Source organism: Prinia subflava, chromosome 5 (assembly GCF_021018805.1).
Source record: "Prinia subflava isolate CZ2003 ecotype Zambia chromosome 5, Cam_Psub_1.2, whole genome shotgun sequence".
In the NCBI taxonomy this organism is placed as follows: domain Eukaryota; kingdom Metazoa; phylum Chordata; class Aves; order Passeriformes; family Cisticolidae; genus Prinia; species Prinia subflava.
The window spans coordinates 33,936,780-33,951,170 of NC_086251.1; the positions used below are offsets into that span (position 1 = coordinate 33,936,780).

At 38.7% G+C, this 14,391-nt stretch overlaps 1 protein-coding gene across 3 annotated transcripts in view; it reads left to right on the forward strand.

Annotated features, from left to right (window-relative positions):
• Positions 1-7,554: 7,554 nt before the first annotated feature.
• DPH6 (diphthamine biosynthesis 6) overlaps positions 7,555-14,391 on the forward strand; it is a 192,737-nt gene continuing 185,900 nt past the window's right edge. Inside the window, exon 1 of one of the 3 annotated variants that reach the window (XM_063398831.1) lies at positions 7,555-10,195. In XM_063398831.1, coding sequence (XP_063254901.1) covers positions 9,771-10,195 — 425 coding nt within the window. In that variant the 5' untranslated portion in view covers positions 7,555-9,770. Of the gene's footprint in view, positions 10,196-10,339; positions 10,771-14,391 lie in introns of those variants that run through there. The other 2 variants (XM_063398829.1, XM_063398832.1) reach the window with 2 other exon arrangements.

A 14,391-nucleotide genomic window follows, 5' to 3' on the forward strand; every position in this document is an offset into this window, starting at 1 on the left:
GAATTAATACATTTCTTACTGCTGAATACCCCTTCCATCTAACACCACTCGTTGCCAAGAAGCTCAGATTATAGCAGAAAGAATACTGTAGACACAGTTTTTTCAGTCTGAAACCAAACTCTCCATCCAGTATAAAATAGGATTAATTCTATTACATGCTATCTAGGCTTCTTTTTTTAAATTACTGGATTGATAATTTTGTTTTCAAAACCTTGGTGTGACTGTCTGATCTGGCTATGAGGTCTCAGCTCTTTGATCTTTAAAGAATTAGGTCTATTTGAAGGGCAAAAAAGGGAAAACTGAACACTGATAATGTTTCACCACCTTTGTCTAAGCTGGAAAAAAGGACAAAATTATACTTCAAAGAAAATATGTCTTAAAAATCATCATCAACAGTCATTTCTCTAAATGTTTAGAAACATTTCACAACTACATTAACTATAGAAATATGCCAAAAAACTGAGAATCTTGGTAATATTTTAATCTTTGCATATTTTCACTGACTCACTGAAAACAAAAGGAGTTTCTGTAACTGTATGAATGAACCATGGCATGTGCATGTTCTTTTAAGAAAGGCCAAGGGTGCAGTTCTATTTTCTTAGCTCTGCTTTCATATTTATGTGTCTCATTTCCAGCTCATTGCTGATGCCTTAGTTGCACTATCCATCAACACTTTTATCCTCCTTGTTCCTCAAAAAGAACATAAAATCCTTTTTTATGTCATGGTAATATTATTGCAAATAAAAGCAAATACCAAAATCTTTATTAGTCTGCCAAAATAATAAACTATTTAATAAAAGCATGCTGTAAAAATAAGGTCATTTGCATCACTCAAGTTTCTTGTAGAAAATACAGAGAATTATTGGTCAAAAAGTACAAACTGACAGCAATTATTTCTGCTGTTGATCTAATGCTGCCTGGAAATGGGTTAAAAATGCACTGAGGTTTCACAAGTTTTCTGTCTTTAAATGTTTGCTTTTAATGCTATAGTAGACATAAGAGGCTGGGAGAATCAAATTTTTCAAAGCTGTTTTTTACCAATCATATCCTTTAATGGAAGGAGGAGAGACGGGATATACCCTATTAGAAATCTTTAATGCAAAGATTATAGTAACCTTCTGCTTCCCATACTGCCACAAGATTTATCACTCAAATATTTACCATTTTTATACTCCTTATTAATTGTGTTTGGTTAGGACTTGTGTCAGCTTTAGCTGTATGATTTTCTTTTACCTTTTACTTTTGCTATCCTTGAAGAAGAGAGATCAATGAAAAGCTTCTATTTAAGAAGTTTATTAAATGTTTCAAGTTCCTCATGCTGTTAAAATCATGTATCTAATGTCTGATCCTTTTTTCCGGTACTACAAGCCTCACCATTATTTTCTCACTGCAGTTTCTCTCCCCATCTGGCAGTTTTGCAAATATGTTATTTGATAGAGCATAGAAAAATCACTTGCCGTGGTGAGATTTAAATACTGCTTGTGATGTCCCTGAATACTTGCCCAAAAGAACCTGCACATAAACACTGAAAATAAGCTGATCTTATAAATTTATACAACTATAAATTATCTCATTCATTACACAAAAATTATTTCCCTTAATTGCCATAATCTAAATGATAACAATGATTTTTAGAGCAACTGAGTAAAAAGGTTTATGAAAATACTCTTTTTAAATAGTTACTACAATGATGTTTTATAACTTACTCAGCTGTAAACTCCCATAATTCTCAGAATACTCTGCAAGATATAGCTATGTCACTTTACATATAGCGAAAATGGAACAAAGAGTAACTGAAGTATCAGGAATGACTGAGCAATGATCAACAAGTTATTGACCGGAGAATAAAATTTCAAGATTCAGATCACTGGTGCTATCTCAGTGGTTTTGGGCTCTATTGCTTCAGCTTCTTCAGTGCAATAGAGATGCTCCACTTCCTGAGAGGATAAGACCTGTATAGACATGAAATATTTTAAAAATACATTATATATTGAAATGAGTACTTCATGGAGCCCTGTTAGTATATTCAATCATGCTTTAAACCATAAAGCAGTCAGGAGTTATTCTCCTTGCTTCACAGACTGCACACTGCTGAAAGCTGAATTAACTCTTCTATGAAATAATGTTTAGAATGTCACGTGATACGTGCAGGGCAGATAAAAGAATGCATGTTAGGAACAGCACTTTTATTTTTTTCAAATTCTGAAGGTGTGGAAATTTAGTATTTGCATCTATTTGTATGTTCAGTCAAGGTTAATTTTGTCTTGCAAACACCTGAGCTGGGTCACACAACAGGTAACACATATGTCAGTGTGTTAAAATCAGTCATTTCCAGAGTTTATTTGTTTGGATATTTAACACAGTAACAGCAGTGGCTGAACTAAGAGCTCTCAGATATATGCAGGACTGTGTGCTTGAGGAGGAAGGTTTTCAAGCCTTGTGACACCCATACAATGGAACCACAGAATATGTACAAGAGCTTCAGTAAGCAGTGCTATAGTTTAAATTAAGAGCATTTGCATTGTATGTGCTTGGTATTTATTTGGCTTGCTATGCTATGTATACATCATTAAGACAGATGGGATTTTAAAGACTTAGATAATTGTATGAATGTTAATTAGAGCTTTGTCTATTCAGGCTAACAGACGCAATAAAGATATCACCAAATCACATCTTTCAGAATATATTTTCTATTACCTGTAAAACTCAGCAGATATGCAAAAATCTTTTACAGATTGTTTCTGAGCTGTGTTCTTACACATAACAAAAATAAGTAAACTGTCAGCAGTGAAACAAACCAGTGCAAGATTCCTGTAGACAAAAATTTGTGACTTAAGAAGACTATAGTTTATTAAAATTCCCTTCAGTTTTTTTTTAAAAACAACCCACAAGCCCACCAACCAAAAAACTCAAACCAAATCAAACAGGCAATGGCAACTAGCAAACTGAATTTAATGTTCACACAGCAAAAACCAGGGAGAGTCCTCTGGGTTAGTGATATAGTTGACTATGGACAGAGAATCTGTGAAGTGAACCAGTAGTTCACAAAACTGCCTTTCAATCTTTGCAGCTGGATGGTAAACTTTTGCTCGTCTCAGCTCATATTCCTGACGTTGTAATTTTTTTAACATTACTGCAGAAATACAGTGACTGCAAAACTGCTTGGTTTTGAAAATCATAATGCTTGTATGAAGACCAGAGAGCAGGTGTCCTGGTTTTTGTCATTGTGCCATTTCTTAGGCACTATAGAACCTTTGGGAAAACCAGACGAGATTTTTTTGTTCAAATACAGTTCTTATCAATATAGTAATCAGAAGTACCTTTCAGACTCTTGGAAAGTATTTCTTTACTTCAAAGTTTAAACAATATCAAAGAAAGCATACAGACAAAGCAGTCTTGGAAAGGAAGTAACATGCCCTTATTTTTAGCACTTGCCCACTTGTCACTCTTAAACTCTCATCTGCCTTTCAAATGTAGTGTAATCTAATTTTTATGCATACTGTATGCTCATACAGACAATTTCCTCATAACAGAGAGTGTTGAGTTTGGTAAAGGCTTTTGTACTCTTCCTTAACCTGTTTCAGAAATAGCACTGTCACCATTTGTCTCAGTAACTTACAGGATGATGAAAATTGACATTTTTCTATATAGAAGTGAAAAGAATATTAGTTTTATCAAAGACTAGGTCCCCTCTTCCCCTCCAGTTAGATGTGAATTTGGTCACTTCAGGGCTTACTGTGCAAGATGATTTTAAGCAATGGTTCCTGTGGTTGCAGGCTCTATCACCTAATAATTGACCATGACAGGAATTGTATGTCCAAAGCCAAGGGGTGGAGTGAATACCATATGTCAGGGTCAATTATAAGGTGGAAGACCCTGTGACAAAAAAGACTGCACTGATTAGAGTATGATGTTGACATGGAAGCTGAAGCTTCAATGTTATTTCAAAGGGCACTGTCACAGCCACCCTTCCTTCAGGACTCAAAATCAGAGGCAGATTATGTCAAGTGGTTTATACTACACATGATGTCATACAGTTCAGTGGGACATTTGAAAGTAAATACTGATTTGCTGCTTCTTTTTAGCAATGAGATGCTTTCTCTGTATCACTCAAGATTAAGCTCACTACTTTGCTAATTAGGTCAAAACAGCTCCATACTTACTAGATTAAATCCCTCTTGAAAAATCTAACTGTGAGACGAAGAGTATTAAATGTGACACATTAAAATCTGCTTTGATTGTTAAAGTTATTAAGGTTATTTTTACTGACAAAATTGAACAAATAGGAACAGCGGAATAAAAAGAAAATAGTCCTTTTTATTACTTACAGCTCTGTTATAAATATTTTATGGTACAGGAAGATTTTTGCAATGAAACAAATGGGCCAAAAGCTTGCTGTTTGCTTATTCCCCTGAAACTTCTCCAGCTTTAACCTACTCAAATGTTTTAATCAATGATGAACTGCAGAACAATTTAGTAAGCGAGGAATGACCTCAAATTATATACCACTACAATCAAAGATGGTATTTCCTTTTTAGATTTTCATAGCCGGAGTTCAATTTTCTGACTCTTTTCGCTGAAAGGTGTTTCTCTAAATTTTTGTGTCTCTGTAAAAATATCCCAGCCATTTCTGCCTACAAGATCCCAATGGTTTAGCTCATGATGATGGAGAAGAGACCATAGCTTAACTTCATTAACTAGATAGCTAATTGCTCTCTGTTCTCACGGATTATTATCCATGACCACATTTTTTTCTGGGTGTTGTGCAAACAATAGATGGCCAACTCCCAATAAATTAAAGTTGGTAGTTTTAGATTCAAATTTGTTGGATGATGAACACATTTTAAATATTATTGAGCCTAGTCTCTTTCTTCCTCTCTAGAATGGTTAATAGTCTCTAACAAGCAGGAACACTCCAAAATTTCTGTCTTCAGTCTTCATTGGCTGTTAATACAACTTCACAAGAAACATCCTATGTTAGATAACAGGCACTTGGTATTGAATGCTGTACATGTACTTCTTTACAATAAACTCACCTCTGATTTACATTTTTTTCAATGTATCATTAGATTAGCTCACAAATTTATATTTAAAGTTTCCACAAAAAATTGAAATATTTATTTCTAAAACCCCCATTTTTTTAACAGAGAAAAAGTGAGAATTTAAAAGTGCTTTAAACCCGTAAATATAACATCCCCAATTAAAAATTAAATTTTTAATTGGAATCAAAATAGATATATGTAGAACAGAAACTCCTTTATTACTACAGGCTTCCTGGTGACATGGAGGTGGTCAGTCCTCTTTTTTTGTCTGGAAAGTACTTAAAGACTTCACATGGAGAAAAACACATTTAAATTCCATGGATTATGCTGAACAGAAAAAAGGTATTTTGCCAGTCACACTCAACAGTTTATCTTGGTGGTAATTAATGTTAGTGCTTTTACAAATAGAGTAAAAATTTTGAACACTGAAAACTCATCTAGTCAAATGAAAAAACCTGTTAATCTGTCAGTAAATATTAATTTAGCTTGCACAAGTGCCTGATGGAAACACTGTTCATTTTGACAGAGGCATGACCTTACAAGGTTAATGTTATAGTTTCAACTCTCTGAAGAATGGTAGATTGGTTAATGAAGTTCATCGGCTTAGAAAAATTGACATCATATGAGGACAATTACCTATTAGTCTAGAACCTATATAATACTACCTTGGTCTAAATTCTGTTTCTGTCATGGTGGTCAATGAATACTGGTCTGAGAGTCCTAAAAGTGCTCTAGAAAGGACAAAAAACCGTTGCTGAATAGTTCTGCAGAAAAAATTCAAATCACCTATGAAAATGACAAGCCTTGTCTGACCAGAACTAAGAATGACATGATTAGCTGTATATATATTTATTAGTGTTTATATGGAGCACTTAAAAGCAAGGAGATCGTAGACCAAATAAGTAATTCTTCACTTATAGTGCTGATCACCAGGGCCATGTCTGTGTGAATGGCTGGAGATCAACTTTAAGTCAATGTATGCCTCATTTGGTCTAAAAAGAGATGATCAGTGTCACAAGGTGTTCAAGCTAACCTTAACAGGTTGTTTAGGTTGTTTTATCTAGGGCATCATGACCTGTTAGCATGGTTATGCAGTATTCAGAGCAATACTCGTTACATCTTCTGAGCTGTAGAAATGTAGATAAAAGTAGGACCTGAAGTGCTTCTACATCTGAATGGGGAGAGATGATGCCAGAGAAATTTCTTTTATTCAAATTTTAGTAATATGGCAGTGCATCTTGTGCTGACAAACAAGATTTTTTTTCTCAAAATATAATTCTAGTTTATCTCACAGAGAAATTGAAAATATCCTGCTTACTGTGAAGTAAGTGAAAATTCAGGGAAGCTGTCAATGACAGGCAGCTAAAGGAACACTGCAGCCAGTTTCTTTGTTAAAAGTCCAACATATTCTCCTGAAAAATCTCAAACCACTTTTCTGTATTACAGAAGGAGAGAGCTTTGGGTATTAAGAGCAGCAAAAAATTCTGCCACCTGTTAAATGAGGAAAACACTTCAGACTTCAGGAGAGTTAAAGCAGGACACTAATAAAGGCCAATAGTGGCATATTGCCAGCTAGACCCATGAAAACTCTTAACATTCTGGACCTGGTAAGCAAGGTGGGGATGATTTTCAAAATCTTTGTTCCAAAATGAAAATATTCTTCTAACATTACATCTGCTTTATATATGCAGTATTCTGTTACTTACTGGTGATTATAATAGGAAATCTTTTAATTAAGAACTTCATTAGTTCACCTTTAACTGCCAATCACCAGATAATTGGCCCTTTGCTGAGAGGCACTGCAGTTCAGGTATGCTAAAATGACTGTTTCTCAGAATAACTTACTGAAAGTAAGTTATTTTTGGAACTCATTTATAAGAGAACTTAATTAACTATTCCAGATCATTAGGGATACTGCATTGCTTTTTTCAATCCTCTGACAGGTTTCTCCAGTTATACTAATTCATTATCATTATTTTCAACTTTCTAGGCAGAAAAGAGGAAAAAAGAAACACTGAGCCATTGCAGGCCTTCTGTACAAACTAGCCAATACTCCCCCAAGAAGAAAGGCAGCTTTGGTGGATTTTATTGTTTGAGCTGCTGTGGCAGTACAGCAGAATGTCTTGGGGCAAACAGTTTGAGAAATGGTGCATTGTCTTTTGTCCATTGTCATATGGCAGAACTTTTTAAGAGCAGTGACACTACACAAGAGCTATTCCATTAGATGAATGAAAGCAAACAGATTTTCTCATAGAATATATTCCACATAACTTTGAAACAGCATCCTTTTGGGTAAAATGCAAATTTGTTTTGAAACCCCAATTTATTAATTCAATTTTGATATATTTCATAAATTCTGGGACCCAAATGCCACTTTTTTATTTGTGCAAATAACTACTGATGTGTTCATCAAGTAGAAGCAAAAATTCCAGTTGCACTAGTAAATGAAACAGACCTTGGTCCTACAGTAGTATTGTATTTAACTTCTACTTCAAACAAGTCTAACTTGTAAGTAGCAATTTGGTTTTTCTGGAAGCTATAAAACTAAATGCAATAGAACCGTCTACCCAAAGCCCGGATACATTGTATCAACAATAGATTAATAATAACAGATCTTTGCAGATCTTCCAACAAAGCTTAGAAAGGATATTTACAAGTCTTTGAATATTTGTTCTGAAGCTGTCTGATTACAGCTACAGATTATATGGTCTCTCCATTTTATAAAGCAGTACAATAATTTATGATTTTTGCTTCCCATGTATCATTGCTCAGTATTGCTAATAAGCATTTTCTAAGTGTTCACAGCTACTAGCCAAATAATTCTTTTTGTGATAATAAAAAAGTAAACATATATCATTCAAACCCCGAAAATACAGAGGCGATGTATCAGAAAACTACCTTCCTCTTTTTTTATTTTCTAGGCAATAAATCAAATAACTTTGTTCTGCCTTTTTTTCTTCAGAGGTCTGGTTAATCTCTACTAGTTCACGTACTATGCAGTGTTGTTTCATTCATTTTTGTAATCTCTGATAAAATGTCTCTTCTAGTTCAGAACAGGTCCCCATCACCTTTATGTGCTAAGAAGTCTCAACTCCTAAAAAAATTCCTGCAGTTTCCTAAGAATTTCACATCTAAGACACTCTCTTTTAGATCCCCTAGGATGTTTTGAAGTGCAGAAAAAGCTTACAAAGATTTACACATTATGTCATCATCAATAAACTAGTAGGAAACTCAAGCGCCCTGTAAGCAATTCCAAGGCGAGGCAAATATTCTGTCTCGTAATGCCGGATCGTGATGGTCAAAGCATGAACTGAAGATTTTCTTTTTTAAATGTACGTTTTTGCAATTATTCAAATGCAGAAAAATCTATGTTGTGTTTATTACCTCTTCACCGCTACTAAGTAAATAAGTTTTATACCAATTGTCATTTCTTAACTTTTCAAAAGTGTATTTAGGAAGGCATCATCACTTTCATATCTGCCCAATTACTCACTCCTATTTTACAGTAATTTACTGTATAAATAGTGTGCTGACTTAAATCATCTTTTTAAAAAGTGATTTTTCAAGCTGTTTCTTGAGCTGCACATAAAAAAACTTATACATTCTCACTATGCATTTATTTTGGTACATTTATCACTACAACAAAATGCTTTTTTTTAGAATATGTTCTTCCATCTTATCTCTTCCTAGGAAGTTCATACTTAGCAGCCTATGAGCAAGGAACTAACGTAAGGCCTGAGTGGCACAGATTGTTATATAGCACTGTACAGTATCATGTTACAAGGGACTGGTAAGTTAGCAGGCATAGTGCATAAAGCGTTTATCCCAGCCTTGAGGGACAAAGCATTCTGTGATAGCTGCAGCGTTTGCTGCAACTAAATTCAGCAGGGACCACGAACGGGCACTGCTGTCCCTGCAGCGGCAGGCTGGCACCGCGGGCAGCCCGAGGCTCACCCGGGCACCGCGCTGTCCCGCACACCGCCTCAACCAGGGCGGGCAACCAGCTGCGCCCCAGGGGCTTCTTGCCCCATTCTACTCCCACAGGCCCTAGGAACCAAAGCTTGGAGAGTGGTGGGCCCTTAGACTGCTGCTTCAAACCCTGCCACAATACCAGCAGCAATGTCTTTACCGGCCGGTATAGGACTCCTAAAGTCAGTTTAGCGATAAAGTTTCTTCGAGAGAACTAACCCACGCGTTTCTTCCGTGCCATGGGAGAAATAAACTTGTGTGGCAGGTGTCAGAAGACTGGGCACCGCGATAGGCTTTTGACTTAGCCTGCAAACCTACAGGGGTGTCTGCCATGTGCCTCACGGCGGGATTGCACAGAAAACTGGGCCAAAATCAGATTACGAGATCAGATTTTCGGTCTGCGGCAGCTGAAGGCGAAGATGCAGATGGACGTTTTGTGCTCGCCTGCGAGCAGAGAGCGGCGAGGCAGCCAGGGCAGCTCTGCTGTTCCTCCCTCCTCGCTGCCGCAACCACCGGTCCGAAGCGACTTCTAAAGCCCGCAGCAACCCCTGCCCTCCCAGCGGGCCCTGCCGGGCTCCCTGCCCCGGCCGCGGTGGAGCCGTACTGTGCCCCGCAGTCCCCCGGCGGGCACCCATGGGGAAGAGGTGGCCTCCCTCGGCCGGCCCTGTTCCCTAGATAGCAGTGGTTTAGAGCAAGTCCGTAGATCTTCGCTAAAGGACAGAAAGCAACTGGCAGGTACAGGGAAGCGAGTGGAGGGCGATGCCCTCAAACGGCCGGCCCGGACCTGCCAGCGCGGCCGCCCTGCCCTCCATAGGCGCCCGGCGCTCTGCCTCCGCGGCCGCGCCCTCCTCCCGCCCGCCCCTGGGCCGCGCCCGGGCTCCGCCGCCCCGGCCGGCGCGCAGCACCGCGGCGGAGGCAGCGCACCTCTCCGGGCACGGGGGCCGGCGGCTCGCCGAGCCTAGCTCTGCGCAGGCAGTCAGCCGGCCTGCCCCGGGAGGAGGGCCCGGCGAGGGGAGGCGGCCAAGCGGCAGCGGTAGCAACGGAGGAGCCGGCAGCGTGCGCAGCCCAGCGTGGCTGTGCGACCAGGCTCCTTCCCCGCTGCGCTTGCCAGCTGTCGCCCACCTCCCTGTCAGTGGTTACCGCCCCCGGCCTGCGAGCAACATGAGAGTAGTGGCTTTGATCAGGTAACGCGCTGACGAAGCGCCTGTGTGAGCGAGCGACGAGCGTCTCGCAGGCGGAGAGAGGGCGCGGGGAGAAGCCCTGCCCGCCCGGGGCCCGCGCTCCACCCAGCGCCACCGGGAGACCCGCCCGGCCCTTCCCGCCCGCCTTCCCGCCCGCCTTCCCGCCCATGCATTTCCTGCTGGCCCCCTGCCCCCGTCCTCGTTCTCAGCCGGGTGCCGGCTCTGCGTGCGGCCCCTGGACCTGTGGCTCTCGAGTGCCGCGACGGGCCGGTCCCTGCTTGCACGTAGGGAGAGACAGGGACACTTGCTCCTCTGGTCTTTCCCGTGTTATCGAAGAGTTTAAGAATAGCTGGCGTCTTTTTAAAACTAAACAAGAAAAAATACAAAAAACCGATCTCCCCCAAAACAACACCTACAGTTACTTCTCCCAGTCGCTCGCTCTCCCCGGTTCTTCTCTGCAGCGCGGCGAGAGCCGGAGCCGCCCGGGCCGCCGGCAGCGCCTTCGCCGGGGGCGCAGAGCATGGGCCGCGTGTCCTGCTCTAAAAAGGGGGTTCTGCTCATTGCAGTTCAATATCCAGGTACTTTTGCTTTCCAAGTACCTTAAGCTCTTTCAGGATAGATTTTTCAACTCTTTAAGTTTTTGGGTTTTTTTTGCGATGGATTACATTTTGCCAGTTACAAAACGATGAAGCTAGCTCGTTTAAATCGTTGGAGTTGGACATAGCCTGTCTGTGAGGGGTTGCTGTGTTTGCCATACTCCCCCCTACCCCTCTTTTTTGTAAGTTTCTTGGTTAGTTTCTGCAGTTCCTGTATTTAAAAATTAAAAAAAAAAAACCCTGACATTTTCTTATAAGGAGATGTATGTGTTTTTCTTGAAGAAAAAATAGCTAATTTAAAAAGAGCAAGCTAGGAAACCTCTAAATGGAAAAGAATTGCGGAGATGTGAGCTGTTTTTTGTTTTTGGTGGGGGTTTTTTGTTTGTTTTTTGTTGGTTTTGGTTTTTGGGGTTTTTTTGGGGGGGGGGGAGGGTGCTGTAGCTATAAACCTAAACATTTACTACAGTAAATTCTTTCAAGGATTATCTAATATCAAACCTTGTTGAAACTGGCGTTTGGCCACAATTGCAAATCATTCCAAACATCATGCAGAGGACAAAATACAGGAAATGTTGTCTGTTTTTCAAGATTTGCTCAAATATGGTGTAGGGAAAATCAGCTTCAATTTTTAAATTTTATTTTATAGATAAGACTTTCTCTTTCAGGATTATTTACTTTGATATTCTCTAAGCAGAGGAATGTGTTAAAAGGCAGGATGGAATAAAATCCTATAAACAGGTTTCTGACACAATTGCTATTTTAATGGTCTATTTTACAAGGATGGATTTAGTTTCAGTAATAGTTTTAAGAAGAGTTTTAAAGAGACATCAAAGTGTCTGAAGTCTTTGTAACAGAGCTAGCCAAAGATCAGAGGGGGAAAAAAGTATTTGAAAAGTGCTTCTTACTTTTGCAAAGGTCAGGATTATGTATGAAACTACTTTAGCCTGTTTTTTTTTTCTTAAAGAATGTTGGCCACACTAAAAGATGATAGTCCTGTTTTAAGGTGGCATTTATGGGTTAAACCTTGCATTTTGTGTTGTACTCAATCACAGACATTGTAAAGCCAGTCTTCAAACTGAAATAGGATGTTTTTCAACTCTTTAAAATTCTCAGTTTTCTTAACTGTAAGTGGTTATACTTGTCTATAGAAAAGAATTTTGCTCAGAAGTCTTTTAAAGGTTCATATCTTCATAGTTACCCAGGTTTTTTTCTTCTGGTATTTTGTTTATAATCCTGCCTGTTAACATACTTGCAGAACCCTGACTGGCCTCACTTTGGAGCTTTCTACAAAAAGGCCTTGTGATTTTTTTTCTCTCTGCTGGGAATGGAGAGGGGTCCCCAGGCTATTTCAGTACTCTTCTGTGGACTGTGCTGAGTCCACCTTCCTCCCATAGCATGGGCTGTCTGGTTTCATTGGTTTTAACTATAGTGTGTTTTACATGTAGTTTGGAAGGTCTTGTAAGTGGGCACCATTTAATTTAGTTTCTTGGTACTATTAGTTGTTAGGGGTATGGTAAATAATACAGAGAATAAATAACATGACAGTAGCATGTGATTCAGTGAGCACAAATTTCCACCTACTAACTGGTGGTCCAATGCAAGCAATATGGACATCAATATACATCTTAAAATGTTTTTATGTATATATATATATATATATATGTATATATACACACATAAATGAATTAAAAGGATGAATAGATTTATTCCAATGACATTTAATTTTTGATTTCAATTTTTTAAAATATTAAAATGCTTCAAAAAGCATAGACAATCATCTATTGCCATACAGTTATTTTTCTGAAGTGATGTTTACAGCTGAAATCAGAACTAGTGGGAGACTTCTATTTTTTAGCATAAAGTCATTCAGAAAGAAAAGAGTCTTTGTCTCATGACTCTCTTAAGCCTGGAAGTTCAAATTCTGAAGTGAATGCTATCTACGTTTTCAAGCTATCAAGAATGGTGTCCAAAATTAATGGATGTATGATTTTTTAAATTTTTTTTGTGTCCGTATATAGGTTAGAAGAAAGTTGCTGGTATGCATTAGAAAAATGTTATGTAGAGATGGAGCTGCAAAGCAGGAATCTATCATATTTATATTTACTTTTTAACACTGAAACAGAAGCAACTGTTTTATGAAAATCTGTTAAGTATGAAAGGATGCCATGTTTTACACTATTTCTTCAGGTTTGAATTACACAGCAAATTAAAGATAGCATACAGAATTTTTGCATGGATAAAAGCAGAAATTGAGGGGAATAACTAAAGAGTTACATTCCTATAGAGCAATTTCAAGCTCTTGTGTAGAGAGCTAGATAAAATGGGGAGCTTAATGCTGGAAGTTCTGAAGAAGTTTGTTTCAAAATCACATAATTATTTAGTTTGGAAAAGACCTTCAAGACTATCAAGTCCAACATTTGACTGATCACCACTTGTCAATTAGACCATAGCACCAAGTGGCATGTCCAGTCATTTCTTGAACATCTCCAGGGGTGGTAACTGCACTATCTCCCTGGGCAGCCCATTCAAATGCTTGACAACCCTTCCCATGAAGAAATTCTTCCTGATGTCCAATTTGAACTCCCCTGGTGCAGCTTGAGGCCATTTCCTCTTGTTCTTCACTTGTTTTCTGGGAGATGAGACCAAGCCTCACCTTGCTTCAACTCCCTTTCAGGTAGAAATAGTAATAGTGTGACCACAAGGAACACAACGGCCTATTGTAGCAAGGAATGCTTGTACTGTATGTTCTCCTGTGCATGTCTCAGTGATTCTAAAACAAAATGCAGTTTTACAGAGCTTTTATAGATCTCTGTTGAAGTTTCTGCCATGCGTTTTGTGCCTTGGCATTTAAAGAAGCTGCATAGAATCTCCACCTGCAGGTGTACTTTGAAGGCCATGAGTCTGAATATGGATCTTTTAGGCAGTGTGTATTCTAGAGCACTCTTACAGATTGTAATATTTCTTTTTCTATTGGTTAAAATGCATAGAGATACTTTTCAGTTACATCAAGAAAACAGGATTCTTTCCTCACTGATAAGTGGAAAAGGTTCCTGTAGATCTTGAATGAATGTCAAAATTAATTGTATGCTGTGTGTTGGAGTTTAATCTCTTGGCCTCAAACAAGAATATGGTTATGTTTTCTTTTATATTTTTTTACTAGCAGTAATCATTTTATTTGCAGTTAAATGCAGTGAAAAATCCATGTGTTCAATGCAGTGTCAACTGAAACTACTGCCTGTAATAATTAAATTTTTTGAGAATGGGAAGTATGTTCAAACCACTGCAAGTTTAGGCAACGTATGCCTGAACATATTCATGAACTCTCCATGAAGGAAAAGTGTTATTCGTAACATAAGATCAATGAGGTTGGAGAAGACCTCTAAGATATTGAGTCCAGCCATTAACCTGACACTGCCAAGTTCCATCACTAAAATGTGTCCCTAGGCACCACCTCTTATGTGACAGACCTAATTTAAAATGATTACTAATGCTTGCAACTCACTGGTGCAGATTTTTGGGATTTGGGGTTTTTGATCCAAGTTAACTAGTAATGAGTACAGAGTAATTTGTCTTTGGAGTAAAGGACAGTCTTTGAAGAGATTC